We start from the raw sequence: 13604 nt of genomic DNA, 5'->3' as shown, positions 1-13604 counted from the left end.
ATATCATTAAAACCAATGTCAGACGGAGGCATTCATTTAACTCTCACCCAATAATTGGAAATTGGATTTTAAGTGTGATTATGGCTTATACTTTGACTAAAACACCTTTAACTTTTTAAATGACTATTCGCAATCCAGTAACTTAGATGATTGATGATTTCTGCAACTATCTTTAATGAAGCTCAGCTTAAGTTCAATCAGGGAGATTTTCTTTGTGCTCATCCATTCACAATTTTCTCCATCCCACTCCCACTGCTTCCTCTAATCAGCTGACTATGAGTGTTCACTCTTCTAGTTATCCAATCAAACTTTACCACAATCTCAGTCAGCCAATCAGGATGTGACTGCAAAATTTTATATCTGCTTTCTCTTCTGCTGCTGTCAGCCATCATTTTAGGCAGAATTGTTGCGCCCTCCTCCTCATCCGGTTCACCCCCAGCCATCTTATCCAGAGTCCAGGACGAGCTCAACAAAGGCTCATTCCTCTACTCAACGAGATCATCTGCACTTCTCCATCTTCCTCTCATCTCATCTTTACCATCTCTACCACCACCAGCGTCTAGACCCCGCGGGGGGTTCGCTATTTGACTGTGGATTCATCACCTTCCTTAAATCATACTATCTCTATGGGGTCTAATCACCAAAGACTTATGTGCACATGTTAATAAATATTCTTTCTACTACAAAAAACAAATCTCCCGATTGAACCGCTTTGGATTACTTCCATCAACCTCATTTCGAGCAGCATGAGGCGGAAGTTCTCTCAATCTGCTTCTATACTCTGAGTTCATGGTGCAGAAGTACAATCTGTAGTTCAAGCAAAGCCCTAGAGCCAGCGATAATCCACTGGATGATGCAATTTCAGGTGGAGATGAGTAGGGAGATCTGGGCGCTGGTAAGATGGAGGGAAGTTTACCATAGTTCATTTCCACATGCTACCCACATCCTAACAGAGGTGATTGAAACTTGGCAAAGTATCCCTTTAAGTTTTCTTAAGTGTCTGAAGAAACTAGACTGACAATAAATGCCAATGGTACAAAGGATAAACATCAATAAGAGAATGCTGGAGCGATGGTGAAATTGGTCCACGTGTGTTTGCATTGACAGCTCGACCACATCTACCTTTATAAAAGTTTCAACTCACTGGAAGACAGTAGGTCCAAACACGGTGGCGAGGTTGAGGGCAGTCATACGGTTTTCCTTGTGGTTGCACTCCACAAGGGTGAGGAAGTGGCAGAGGTAGCGGAGGAGGCTGTAGTGTACGTCTGGAAGCTGCTGAAGTATGTCTCTCATATCTGACCAAGAGACATCATCACCACACTCTGCAGACACACAAGATATCAGAGTCAAAGGCAGGGGTCATAATTAATTTTTATGTTTACATTCAGAAAAAAATATATAAACTTATAATAATAAAAAATATAAACTAGAAAAGTGGATAAATGCTCCAGTGCTTGAAGCAACCAATTCTGTTCAAGTCTTTTCACCCAAAATCGATCAAATGATGAGTGACACGACCAGCTAGATTTACTCTTGTGATTTACTGGCTTTTAGCGAAACATGTTCAGACCGTTATAGTTTTACAGCTGGTCTCCAGAACGTAGTTATATTTCCATCCACCTGCTCTTTGTAATATCTAATCTCGAGTTGTGGTAACTACATGAGCATTAGAGCAAAGAGCCTTAAAGTATGTTGATGCTATTACTCTGGATACATAATTGGGTCAGAGTTGGATAAACAGCTTCTGATCCCGAATGAATGAGTGACGCAAACTTGCGTGCATCTACGTGAGTGTGTGTGTGCGTGCGTACAGTATGAACGCGGGAATGTGTGCGTATGAGTACGTGGAGCGAGAGGAGGGAATAATGGCTTACGGTGATCACAACTGCTCTTGAGTAAAGTTCAGATTGTGAGTGTGCATGCACAAGTTTGTTGAGTAAATGGTCGCTTGTGTGTGTGGTTTTTATTTTGTGGGCAGCTTTCAAGCTATTTTTCATCAGAGGTTGATCAAGTTTTCACAGGTTAATAAATTAGACAAATGAACAACTAGGGATGTAAAAAAAAAAAGCACACTTTATGCAGTGACACATATGTGAAGGCCAGGTAAACATAGAGGATGCACATCACCAGACACACCATCATAAACCCAGATAATCAGAGGACCAAATCATTGCAAAACATTTCACACCTGAACGCTGCGCACACGCTTTTGTTTGCCTGAGAGATTACACTGAAAATAAAAGATAAAAGGTTTATTTTTCTATAACAACATATTGATTTTCAAATGAATAGAAACACCTATTGTAACAAAACACGACAGCATAAATATCGATATTGTTCTGTACTATTGTTCTGTTCTGAGGAAAATACAAGTGAAAAATGAAATGGTGGACAAAAAAAGAGAGGAGTATCTGTTGAAAATATTTGGCTTTAAATTAATAACTAGCAGTGGCTGCAAACAATCGATCCACAGCAGTAAAAATGCGGAGAACTCACTGAAACAAAAACACATTAAAGAAGAAGTAACGTATAAAAAAAAAGATGGATGAAATTGTTGTACTGTGTTAAAAAACAATCTCATACCAAAATAGCAAACTGAGCATGCTCAATATAATAATATATGTGTGTGTATATGTATATGTTATGGTATATGTTATATATTGGAGGGAGCACTTTTGACTAGCTAAAAAAACTGAGCCGCTTTGGCTTAATTATGTGGATAATATTACAAAAGAGTATTAAATAAATGTCTAAATGTCTCACATAAACAAACACTGTTGCATGTGTCAAGCAGTGTGTTACTGTCGTGTCTTTGCATACACATGGCTGACATGTAGGTTACACATTCAGGTGCAAAAGTGTGCATTTATGTATAAATATTTGAAGCAGCCCCACAGTATATATGTGCATAAGCTGTGTCTTACACTGACAGGTACTGAAATCGGTTACAACTATGTCAACAAGAAAACCACTCATCTGAATCTGTACTAACTATTTAATTTGGACTGAACTGCCCATGTGAGAATATTATTTTGCCTTGACAGCTTAATTTCATCCATTACAATAAAGATGTTAAATAATATGGCCTTCCTGGAAGCAGAATGCTACCCATCAGGAAGAGGATAACCACTCAGGGCTGCAACTAATGATTATTTTCATTATCAGTTAATCGGTCATTTATTTTTTCAATTAAGTATTAAATCATTTTCAGATAGTAAATGTCAGAAATAATGACAATTATCTATCACAATTCCCAGAGCTCAATGTGATGCCTATAATTGGCTAATCTTTTACTGGCAAGTACCCTCGCAGGTATTTAGTTCACAATTAATAATGATATTTAATTGAAAACATTAGTTGAGAAGTGTAAAATCCCTCACATGCAACACACTGTATTGTTTTGGGAGTTTAAACTGGATAAATTACATCAAAATTACTGACTGATTATCAAAACAGTAACTGAATAATGGTATGAAGCTTGTTGGTTTACTTGTATAACTCAGGTCACAGTCTCACTATCCTTATTGAGATGTGCAGCAATTTTTAACTTAACTGAAGACACATCAGACAAATATATTGTGCAGTCTATGTGTAGCTAATCAGTCTGTAACTTCATATCACAATCTATCCATTCATCAAATGCCTTTGATGTTTGATTTACATCTGCCAAGTAGCCTACCGGCCAAACCAATTTTACAAAGCACACCCAAATCATTTTCCTAAGTAGTTATGCCCAAGTCTTGCACTGAAGAGCTATTATCTAATGCAGCTTTTGGCCACAGGCCCTGTAAAATAGGCTGATATTTATGTGGTCTATGAGGGAAAACCAAATACCGCAGCCAAAATGTGCACTCTCCTCTCATTAAACAGATTGAACTCAGTGATGGAGGAGAGCAGAGAGCGAGCACACAGACACTTCCCCTGCCAAATCACTCACTTTACCTCTTATGACCTCCAAGATTATTGCCAGAAACATGAGGTCCATCACTCATCTAGTAGTCATATAAACTCTCCTTCTCTATTTCTCACACACACACACACACACACACACACACACACACACACACACAGAATTTGCAGTGCCTTTATATGCCCTGCCCACTGCACATGAATGCAGTGCTAATAGTACATTTCAGCACCTAAAGATAGCTTTGCTTATCATCCAATCAGAGTCATGACCCAGATATTCACTACACTCGAGCAGGTATAAATATCATATTGTGGATTAAGGAAGTTGTTAAGAAAATGTACCACATGACTGCTTAAAAAGTGATCTACTTCGCGAGGACAAAGAGGCCCATAACTGTTAAAAATAAGCACATAAAAAGGAATTGCAGCAACAGAAACTACTTTCTCTCACCTTGGTGGTGCTGTATCAGTGCCTGTTGGACTGATGAGTCTACCAGACCCACTGGCAGGTCCCTGAGATACCGTTTGAGCAAGCTGGCCACTGTACACCAATCAGATTCAGAAAGAAGGTCCACGTCCTCTCCACTCTCCAGCCGCTGTTTAAGGGTCTCCACAGCACGCACATTGCCATTCACTCTGAACAGACCCTCCTGATGCAAGGCTGGAGAATAATCAGAAAAAACAGTATGATGATAATGATTCATGTCATTAGGAGCCAGACGATCTATCAGCTATTCAATAAGATAGCTAACTCGGGGTGACATTTTTGATCTGTCATGATTTTCTGACCCCATGATCTGTCATGTAGCACCTGTGTTTCCTCTAGCACCATCATCAGGCCAAAGTTCATACACAGTGGTGTAGTGGAGGGTATACACAGGTATATGGTGTATACCCACCTCTTTTTCTAGCAGTTTACAGCATACCCACTTACCAGCCAAAAAGCCACTGGAATATATAAACAGTGTTGCATGTGACAAGCAGTGTGTTACTGTCATGTCTTTGTATATGGATGGCTGACATGTAGGTTACACATTCAGCTGCACAAGTGTGCAAGTATGCATTGTTAATATTTGTAGCAGCCCCACAGAATATATGTGCATAAGCTGTGTGTAACACTGATAAAAATGGCTAAGGGTACTGTAATCTACTGGAACTATGAGAACAGGATAATCACCCATCTGGATCTGGACTAACTATTGAATTTGGACTGTCTCACATTAACAAACGCTGTTGCATGTGTCAAGCAGTGTGTTACTGTTGTGTCTTTGTATATGCATGGCTGACATGTAGGTTACTCATTCAGCTGCAAAAGTGTGCAAGTATGCATTGTTAATATTTGCAGCAGCCCCACAGAATATATGTGCATAAGCTGTGTCTAACACTGACAGGTACTGTAATTTGTTACAACATAATGTGAACATGAAAACCACTCATCTGGGTCTGTACTAACTATTTAATATGGACTTTGAAAAGCCTGAACTGCCCATGTGACGATACTATATTGCCTTGACAGCTAAATTTCAACCACTGCAGTAAGGTTGTTAATTAATATGGTGTTCCTGGAAGAAGTATGCTGCCCATCAGGAAGAGGATAACCCAAAAAGCCATTTGTTTATTTAGAGTATACCCACTTCTTCCTTTGTGAGTTACCCATCTACCTTGTAACAGTTAGTAAACTTACCAGATGAGACCACGGAGTACAATAGACATTATAGACTTTTTCAGTAATAATATGAAAGTTATGCTAACGTTGCATTTTAACTGTTACCTGTTTATAGATAGGTTAAGTATCAAACAATGAAGCTGATGTTAGCCACAAACGGTTTATTTCTTGCTAACACTAACGTTAGCTTCTTGACAGTTAGTTAGCAGTTAGTTATAACTGTAACGTTAATTATTTCCAACGTCTCTCTTGGACAGAGGAGTGGATAAAATATATTGGAAAACGTTAGAAATGGGAAGATACACCAAACATGGTTAAGTAGCCTTACCTTTACAGCACTGTGGCTTGACACCTGTGGCTCAAATTTCATTTAGTAGGCTAACTTACATCCTAGCTAGCTAATAGCTTAATTAACCGTTAGCTGTTAACATGAGTTTGCCGGTGTTGTTGTAGGTCTCCATGGCGTCCACTAGATGCTACTAGAGATCCATTATTTTCTGTCAGTGCTGTGTTTAAAAGGCCGGTTGGCCCAAATTACATTAAACTAATTTAATATCAAGTTATTTCAATCACTAAATGTAGCTGTATTCGCTCATGTTTTCACATAACCGTCTCTGTTCGTTCGGAGATCAAACGTCCCTCGTTTAAAACAATTAAGGGCTGAATAATCTACAGTTTGTGAGCATCCGTTCGGAACTACTTTACACCTAAGAAATAGATCCAATGAAACGAGCTGACAGTGGACTGTAGATTATTAAGAGCTACATGGACACCGTTACTGACAATACATTAGATTTTTTTTAAAATATAAAATGTAATGTTAAGCACCCTGGACACCATAAACACAATTACATTGACATCCACGTTATTGTGGCGGAGGCAGACACCGTAGGGATGTTCAAACCCCAAACTGAATGGACCAAAGAGGATTTTATTTTTATTTTATTATAGTCTTTATTTATGGCTGAGAGCAGATGAAGTCACATGCAGGGGCCTGTAGTTTCAGTAGCCATGAGGAAAAAGCTGCACCCTCTTGTACTGACATCTAGTGGTGCAGCAAAAACAGTACAGGACATGATAAAGTAGGTCAACACCAAGTGCCATCCATACCAGTGTGTTTTCAAGCATTATCTTTAAAAAAATGATGTATATGTTACATTTTTTGCTTGGCATTTTTATATTTTTTTGGATATATTTTTGCCACCATTTCAGTCAGCAATGTTATCCACCATCCTGAGCATCAAGTCTGCATAAACCTTTGTTAAAGTTATTGTTATCATCTGTGCTGACAACACATCAGTAGCAATCATTCTCTTGGTGGGATTAATGATACTGTACTTTAAAGTACTGCATTTTTTTTAAATTAAGTATTATAGTAGTATTATATCATACATAACAGACTGGCATAGGAGTGTTGTTGCCTTGATTGGGCTAAACTGGGCCTTCCAGGCTGTAAAAGCTGCCTCATGTTTTCACTCGTTCTCTCCCTTCCTGCAGCAGACCTGGCATTATTGCTTTTGGTTTGCACCTTCAGCACCTCCACAGCACACCTGACACACATCCATGCATGGCAGTCATTTCTGACTTTGCTGACCTACACACTCCATTGGTTATTTAAGTTAATCTTAGTTTAATAAAATAAATTAAGTGTGGACTCCCTGCTTGTCACATTCACTGAGCCTGTTTGTGTTAATAACATCGATAATCAGGTGCAATCTGCATTTTCCCACCACTTTAGTCCATTTTTAGTAACGCTTGTACTCATCCAACTTCTATTGTTACTCCATTACTCTGGAGTGATGGAGTAACGATACCTGTTATTGCCTTTTGCTCCTTAAACTTTATATCATGTGTATTTTGAATATTTTCACTGATATTTAATACTCTATCGTTTTAAAAAGCAGCCCCAGTGTGTGACCCTGACCTCAATAAGAAAACTACAGCTAATCCAGAACGCTGCAGCCAGTGTTGACTAAAACAAGGAAAATGGATCACATTACCCCACTGCTGTATCTTTTAGAATTGATTTTGAAATTTTACTTGTTTTTAAAGCTTTAATTGGCCTTGCTCCTCCATGTGTCCCATGAAAGTACTAGTGCTCACTCATCAAAAACAAAAAAGCATTACAATATTTTTTTGCTCTAGTCTATTATGTTGTGTTTTCCTCACCATGCTTGCGTAGATGCTCCACCATCCTGCGCATCACCAGGGGCACACCGCCCTCCACCAGGCCCCTCTGGTGCAGCTCTAACAGGGACACTCCAAACACTTTGGTGTGCTTGGCTGTCACTGTCCTGGGTCGCAGTATGGGTATCTGGACCATCCTCTTCATGTCTTCTTTAACCTGCACCGCTGTCTTGTCATGCTGCAGGGAGAAGAACAGACAGCAGCAGTCAGCCACCGACACTATGGGCACAGAGGGCAGCACTGCAGCCGGCATCGGGCTGGACACTGCAGCAGAGACACCTGTCCTGGAGGAGGGAGGCTCACTCTGCTCCATGGACTAAAAAGTGTCTGTGGTGGTTTCTCTGTGAAGTCCATACATGCACTGTCATACTGTCATGACAGAGGACAGAGTGCGCTGAGAGCTGAGAGGAAAGGGGAGGGCTGGCCGTGTGTGTTGCTACGACAAATATCAGGTTACCACGCAACACCTTTGGTTAAAGGCATTGTCAGAGTGACACGCACACCTGCACAAATAGACATTAGGTGCGCACATGTAGATGAGTAAGCTCAGGTGAGGTGATGCTCAGCTGTCTTAACCATGATTATTCATTTGAATGGGTAGTGTGCTGAGTGTGTCGAGAGCTGGGGGGATTATTAGTCCACATTCCTGCATTTGGATATGAAAGACTGGCAGATAAAAAAGATTTTACTGGAGAACTTTCTGAGAAACCACTGTGTGCCTTTCAGGAGTCTGTGGAGCTTAGAGGGAAGCATACAAGAGTGGGCTCTTTGAACAGAAACTTCTTTTAATCTGGTGAAGTGTGTGTGTGTGTGTGTGTGTGTGTGTGTGTGTGTGTGTGTGTGTGTTTGTGGTGCATTTGGTTCCTTTACTTAGGTAAAAGTAGGATATTAATAGCATATTCCAAGATCGGTTTTATTGATGCATTATTGTGTAAATATAGATACTTATACTTTACTTTGGCATTTCCATTTAATAGTACTTTATACTTCTACTCCACTACATCATGGAAGCCAATTTTTCTACTTTTTACTCTACAACAACTCTCTTTATTTGGCAACAGTTACTTTGAAGATTCAGATTATTAACACAAAAAAAAATCATAAATCAACCAAAAACACAAGACATTTTATCATATATCAAGCTGCCCAGCATTTAGTACAAGAAATTAGTTTTACCTTAACCAGTCACAACCTTAAAGTGATGAACACACTGATACATCAATAATTATATTTCATAGATATCCTATATATATTCTGAAAGGAGCCATTCTGCATGATGTTTACTTCTACTTTAGGTACTTCAAGTATATTTTGATCCCAACACTTAAGTACAATTTCAAACGCAGGCCTTTTACTTGTAATGGAGTATTTTTGCACTGCAGTACTGCTACTTTTACTGGTAGAAAAATATTTCCACACACTTACATCACTTTATTGTTGAGCTTTCGGTCTATTTGACCTTCATCAGAGCAAACATCACCAAAAAGCTCAACAATAAAGTGAAACACTGCATAGATGTAAGTGTGCGGAAATATTTTTCTACCAGTTTGGACTTATTGATGTTTCCAGCAACTTGCCATGACCAAGCCGGCTGGAGCAGTGATTGTTCTGCTAGCTGAGGTCGAGCTCATTTTAACACTTAATGTACCATTGACTAGATTAGAAGAGAAGGTGCCATGCAAGGAAAAGAAAAATGGATCAGTATGATGGTATGATGTGAAAAGATTATTGTTAACAAGATGTTTTTGTTATTTTAAGATATAATCACAATATTATGACAGACAAACTTATCACAGTATGACAAGAAACTTTTCTAGTTATAAAAATGTACTTTCTATCTTGTTTTAACGTAAAATGTTTCACGCTGTAGTATGGTAACTAATTGTTATAATGTGAAAAGCATCTTGTCATCACTTCACGTTATAAAATGATATTGATCCATTTGTTGTTGTTTTTTATTGGTAATTCAATAAAAAAATATTTGTATTAGTGGTACAAACACAGAACCAGTAAGGACAAAAAGACAACCCCACCCACCCATCAACCCAAGAACAAACAGAGAAAGGCAGACCTGTCAAAAGAAATCTAATAGAGAAAAAATAAATGAATAAAAATGACTAAAATAAATAAAAAAATAATAATTTAAAAAAATAAATCTATGTAAAAATAAAAAAAAATAAAAAGGAGAAAAATGACGCTTTTTAGCTTCCATATTTGCCACAAAAAGTTAAAAATGGTTGCCAGGTGGTAAAGACAATTTGTCTTTTCTTGACATGGCAGCAATGTGCTGTCGTAGTTTTCTACAAATTATACATGACAGTTTCTAAACTTATTGTATATTTTTGTATGTAAAAACATATTCTGCAAAGTAAGTCTTAATTGTAGCCATCACATTAAATAAAGTGGAGAAAGAAGTTCATAATTTCCCTCTTGAATGTAGAGAATAAAAATGAATATACTGAAGTAAGGTACAGGAATATCAAACTGTACAGTATTTGAGTAAATGTACTTAGTTACTTCCCACCACTGCTGTGTCCAAATTGCCAGTCTGTGCCTGTTCTCCTCAGTGGACAAACCTTGTAAAGCCTGAGCATATATTTATAGTGTTCATTCACCAGCTGTTAAGTATGTCTTATCTGATAACTTATCAAGGCAAACAGTGCCACATGCTGTTTCTATCTCTGTGTATAGATGCACAGATTGTACAACACACACTTGTGTTGTCTTCCGCAGAGAGTAAACACTGAGCACTATTCATTTGGCACATTCAACTACAGAATAATACATTTCTGACTATGTTTAGTCAGTACACGAGAAGCAACAGAGTTAAGACACACAAACCAGACGCAGGACTTGGGCACAGGGCGAGGAGGAAAAGACTTCCTGCACATGATCAGAGCAACAAAGTTTTGTATCCATGGCTACAACGACACCATGTGACATTGTGGTTCCAGAGTTCACTGCTGCTAAAGGGTGAACTGACCCGTACAGTGACATGAGAGGCCCCTGCTATGATTTTGTCACAGTACCATGTAGCGAAGGTAACAATAGGTGGTGAAGAGGAAGCAGAGTTTAGACAGACTGGGTACAGGATGTGCCACACTCAGATCAGCTGATTAAAAACCCACTTCACAGATGGTGCTAAGATGGCTAAGGAGATCTTTACCATGGCAGATGCTCTGGCAGCGCTAATACGACATGCATCTGACGGGCCTCTGCAGACAGTGTGCTAATGGTGCTCAGTCATCCTCTCTGACAGGTGCATAAAATATGCCAGTTGCACCTTCCCGATGAACGTGAAATGGTTATTAAGTACACTCGAATTTTGACTGCTTCATGCTTGGATGGCTGCCTGAAAAGAAGCACCACTTAATGGGCTAAACTGCACTGTCATACTGAATTTTATAATAGGCTAGGTAGGTAGATCTTCAGGTGTGAGAAGATGTTAGCAGTATAGTATGAATAAATAAGTGGTTTGAGTAGGTGACAAAGCTGTGGTTGTATTTGTAACACAAAGTGAAGCACAAGTTCATAATTCCCTGAATATTATTTTAACTGTGTCTCACAATATGTTACATTATTTTTGATCAACGTTGATGTTGATATTGACATTGCGATGATATTGTAGGGTTGACTATTGGTGCTTTCACAAAATATTTACACAATGATATTTCAAAAAAAAAAAATCATCAGTAATGTGGATATAAAATGTAAGACGATATCATTATATTAACAAAGATTAATATCGATATATTGCCCTGCCCTTCATGATTGTGATTAAAGTACATCTTTTCAAAGCTAAGTGCATATCATTTAATCAACATACGACTTTAGATTAACAGATCATACAGTTTTATGACTTTACTCAATAGATGTAACAGTTTATTGTTGGTAATAATGTTAATAGGTCAAAGCAAAGTCTGAGTAGCAGTAGGTGAACCTTCAAGGACTGCAAACCAGCTCCAGTTGTACTACTACTACTCATGCAGGTGTTTAAGAGTTAAGCCGGTCTGAGCTTTATCTGACTGTGATAGGCCTTAATGAACAGATGTCCTCTTAATCTGTCTCTACTATCATGCACACACATACGCTTTCGTACTGGTATTGAGCTATGCACAGAAAAAGGAGATCGAATGTACACACATCAAGGCAAAAATACTTCTCTGCAGGGATCAAATGAGGTCTGAACACTGTGGGCTAGATTCTTTCTTTCTTTGTCTCTTTTAAAGGCAACGTTTTGATCTACAACATCTTCCTCATGCACAAAAACAGTATTTTTAGGTCTAACCGAGCACTGGTTTTATCAGTCTACACAGACCGATGTAAGTCACCATGAACACACAAACGACCTTGCCAATAAAAAAAAACCCACTTCCTTACATATTGTGACAGTGATCCAGTGTCCTTTCACAAGTACCCTAAAACTTCAATTACAAGCCTAGTCCCAATTAAACACCCAGTTTCTTTTACTAGCCCGGTGTGGCTACACATTTTGACAATAAAGGCCCAGTCCCATTAGACGCCTGGACTGGTTGCCAAGCAGCTCATTTTTTAATAGAAGTTCTTCTGATGTATTAAACTGGGTTGTTGGTTACCGAATAATCCTGTAAGTTATTCATATTCCTTTAGTCCGTAAGGGTCCTCAGATCAGAAGAATCAAAAGGGGTTTTCATAGAACTCCATCCTAAATTGTGAGTATTGTTTTATCAGGACAAAGTGGCGTTGTGTCGGTATGCCAGGTGCTGTAATTCTCAAGTGGCATAACTCCCCTCTCTCTGATGTGCTGTCTGTCGAAGGTAGATCAAATAAATGATTCTTATTTGATATATTATCTGAAGCATACTTTTTAAACCAGTTAGTGCTTTAAATAAACAATTTGTTTTTCCCATCTTTTCTGAACAACAGTTGTATGCAAAAGGAATTAAAGGCCTGTCTTAAACAGAGGCCTGCTGATTTCAGTGATTTAAACAAATAATAGCCCGGGCTATTAATTGAAGTTTTGTGGTCCATTCTAAAAAAATTACCAATAAAATATCCAAAACAATTTCAGGGTGATTTACTTGGATGTAACCAACCCCAAAAAAGACCAAAAGGTGATCAACAGCCTCAACAACAGATATCCAAGAACAACAAAAAGCAACTCAGAAGGTAAAGTTGTTCAGCCTCCCTGCAAATTGCTGAATAAGTAGAAAAAATGCATACATATTCAACAATCACTTGCACTTGAAAACACCTATAGAAAAGATTAAGAAAAAGAAAAAGGTCTATAATCCAGTGAGCCTCCACAACACAATCTAAGTAAGGCTTGCTACAAGATAAAATGCTCTTGGGGTGAAGACAAAGCAAACCACAAGGCTCCTCGCAAACCCTAATACATATACATAAATGACTCCTTGGTGACTGGCACAGTGATTTAATATGACAGATGCTGCTTCCTCATCTTGCGAAAAGCTGCAACAACTTTCATTCTGCAACTATGTAAATTGCAACTGAGAAAACAAGTTTAAATCTGAGGGGCCCAATTTGCAGACAATGTAATCTGTGTTCACACGCTCACACCTGAGCGGAAGTGTTGGTTCACATGTAAAACCCTGGTTGCTCGCTTTGCAAACACATACTTGTTGCTGCTTTAGTGTGAAAGTAGGCATAAACTGAGTATATATAAACATCACACTCCTCCCTCTGAACTAACGCTCCCCTTCCTTTAAGCACCGCTTTTAATATTCAAAATGTAAAGGAATACCTGAACCACAAAATAACCATATAATAGTTACTCACTGCATGTAGGGGATATGAATAACCTGATTTCTCTGTGCTCATGTAAAACCGTATCCCAGAGATT

General features: G+C 38.6%; 1 protein-coding gene across 5 annotated transcripts in view; it reads right to left on the bottom strand.

Annotated features, from left to right (window-relative positions):
* fam13a (family with sequence similarity 13 member A) overlaps positions 1-13604 on the bottom strand; it is a 75950-nt gene that overhangs the window by 58788 nt on the left and 3558 nt on the right. For 4 of the 5 annotated variants that reach the window (XM_078166211.1, XM_078166213.1, XM_078166212.1 and 1 more), the window contains exons 1-3: positions 7745-8090; positions 4361-4570; positions 1145-1322 (exon numbers count right to left, since the gene is read on the bottom strand). In XM_078166211.1, the coding sequence (XP_078022337.1) occupies positions 1145-1322; positions 4361-4570; positions 7745-8075 (719 nt within the window). In that variant the 5' untranslated portion in view covers positions 8076-8090. Of the gene's footprint in view, positions 1-1144; positions 1323-4360; positions 4571-7744; positions 8091-13604 lie in introns of those variants that run through there. The other variant, XM_033623949.2, reaches the window with a different exon arrangement.

This window comes from Epinephelus lanceolatus, chromosome 3, assembly GCF_041903045.1.
Source record: "Epinephelus lanceolatus isolate andai-2023 chromosome 3, ASM4190304v1, whole genome shotgun sequence".
Taxonomy (NCBI): domain Eukaryota; kingdom Metazoa; phylum Chordata; class Actinopteri; order Perciformes; family Serranidae; genus Epinephelus; species Epinephelus lanceolatus.
The sequence above is the reverse complement of the archived record's forward strand: the minus strand, read 5'-3'. Positions and strand labels throughout refer to the sequence as shown.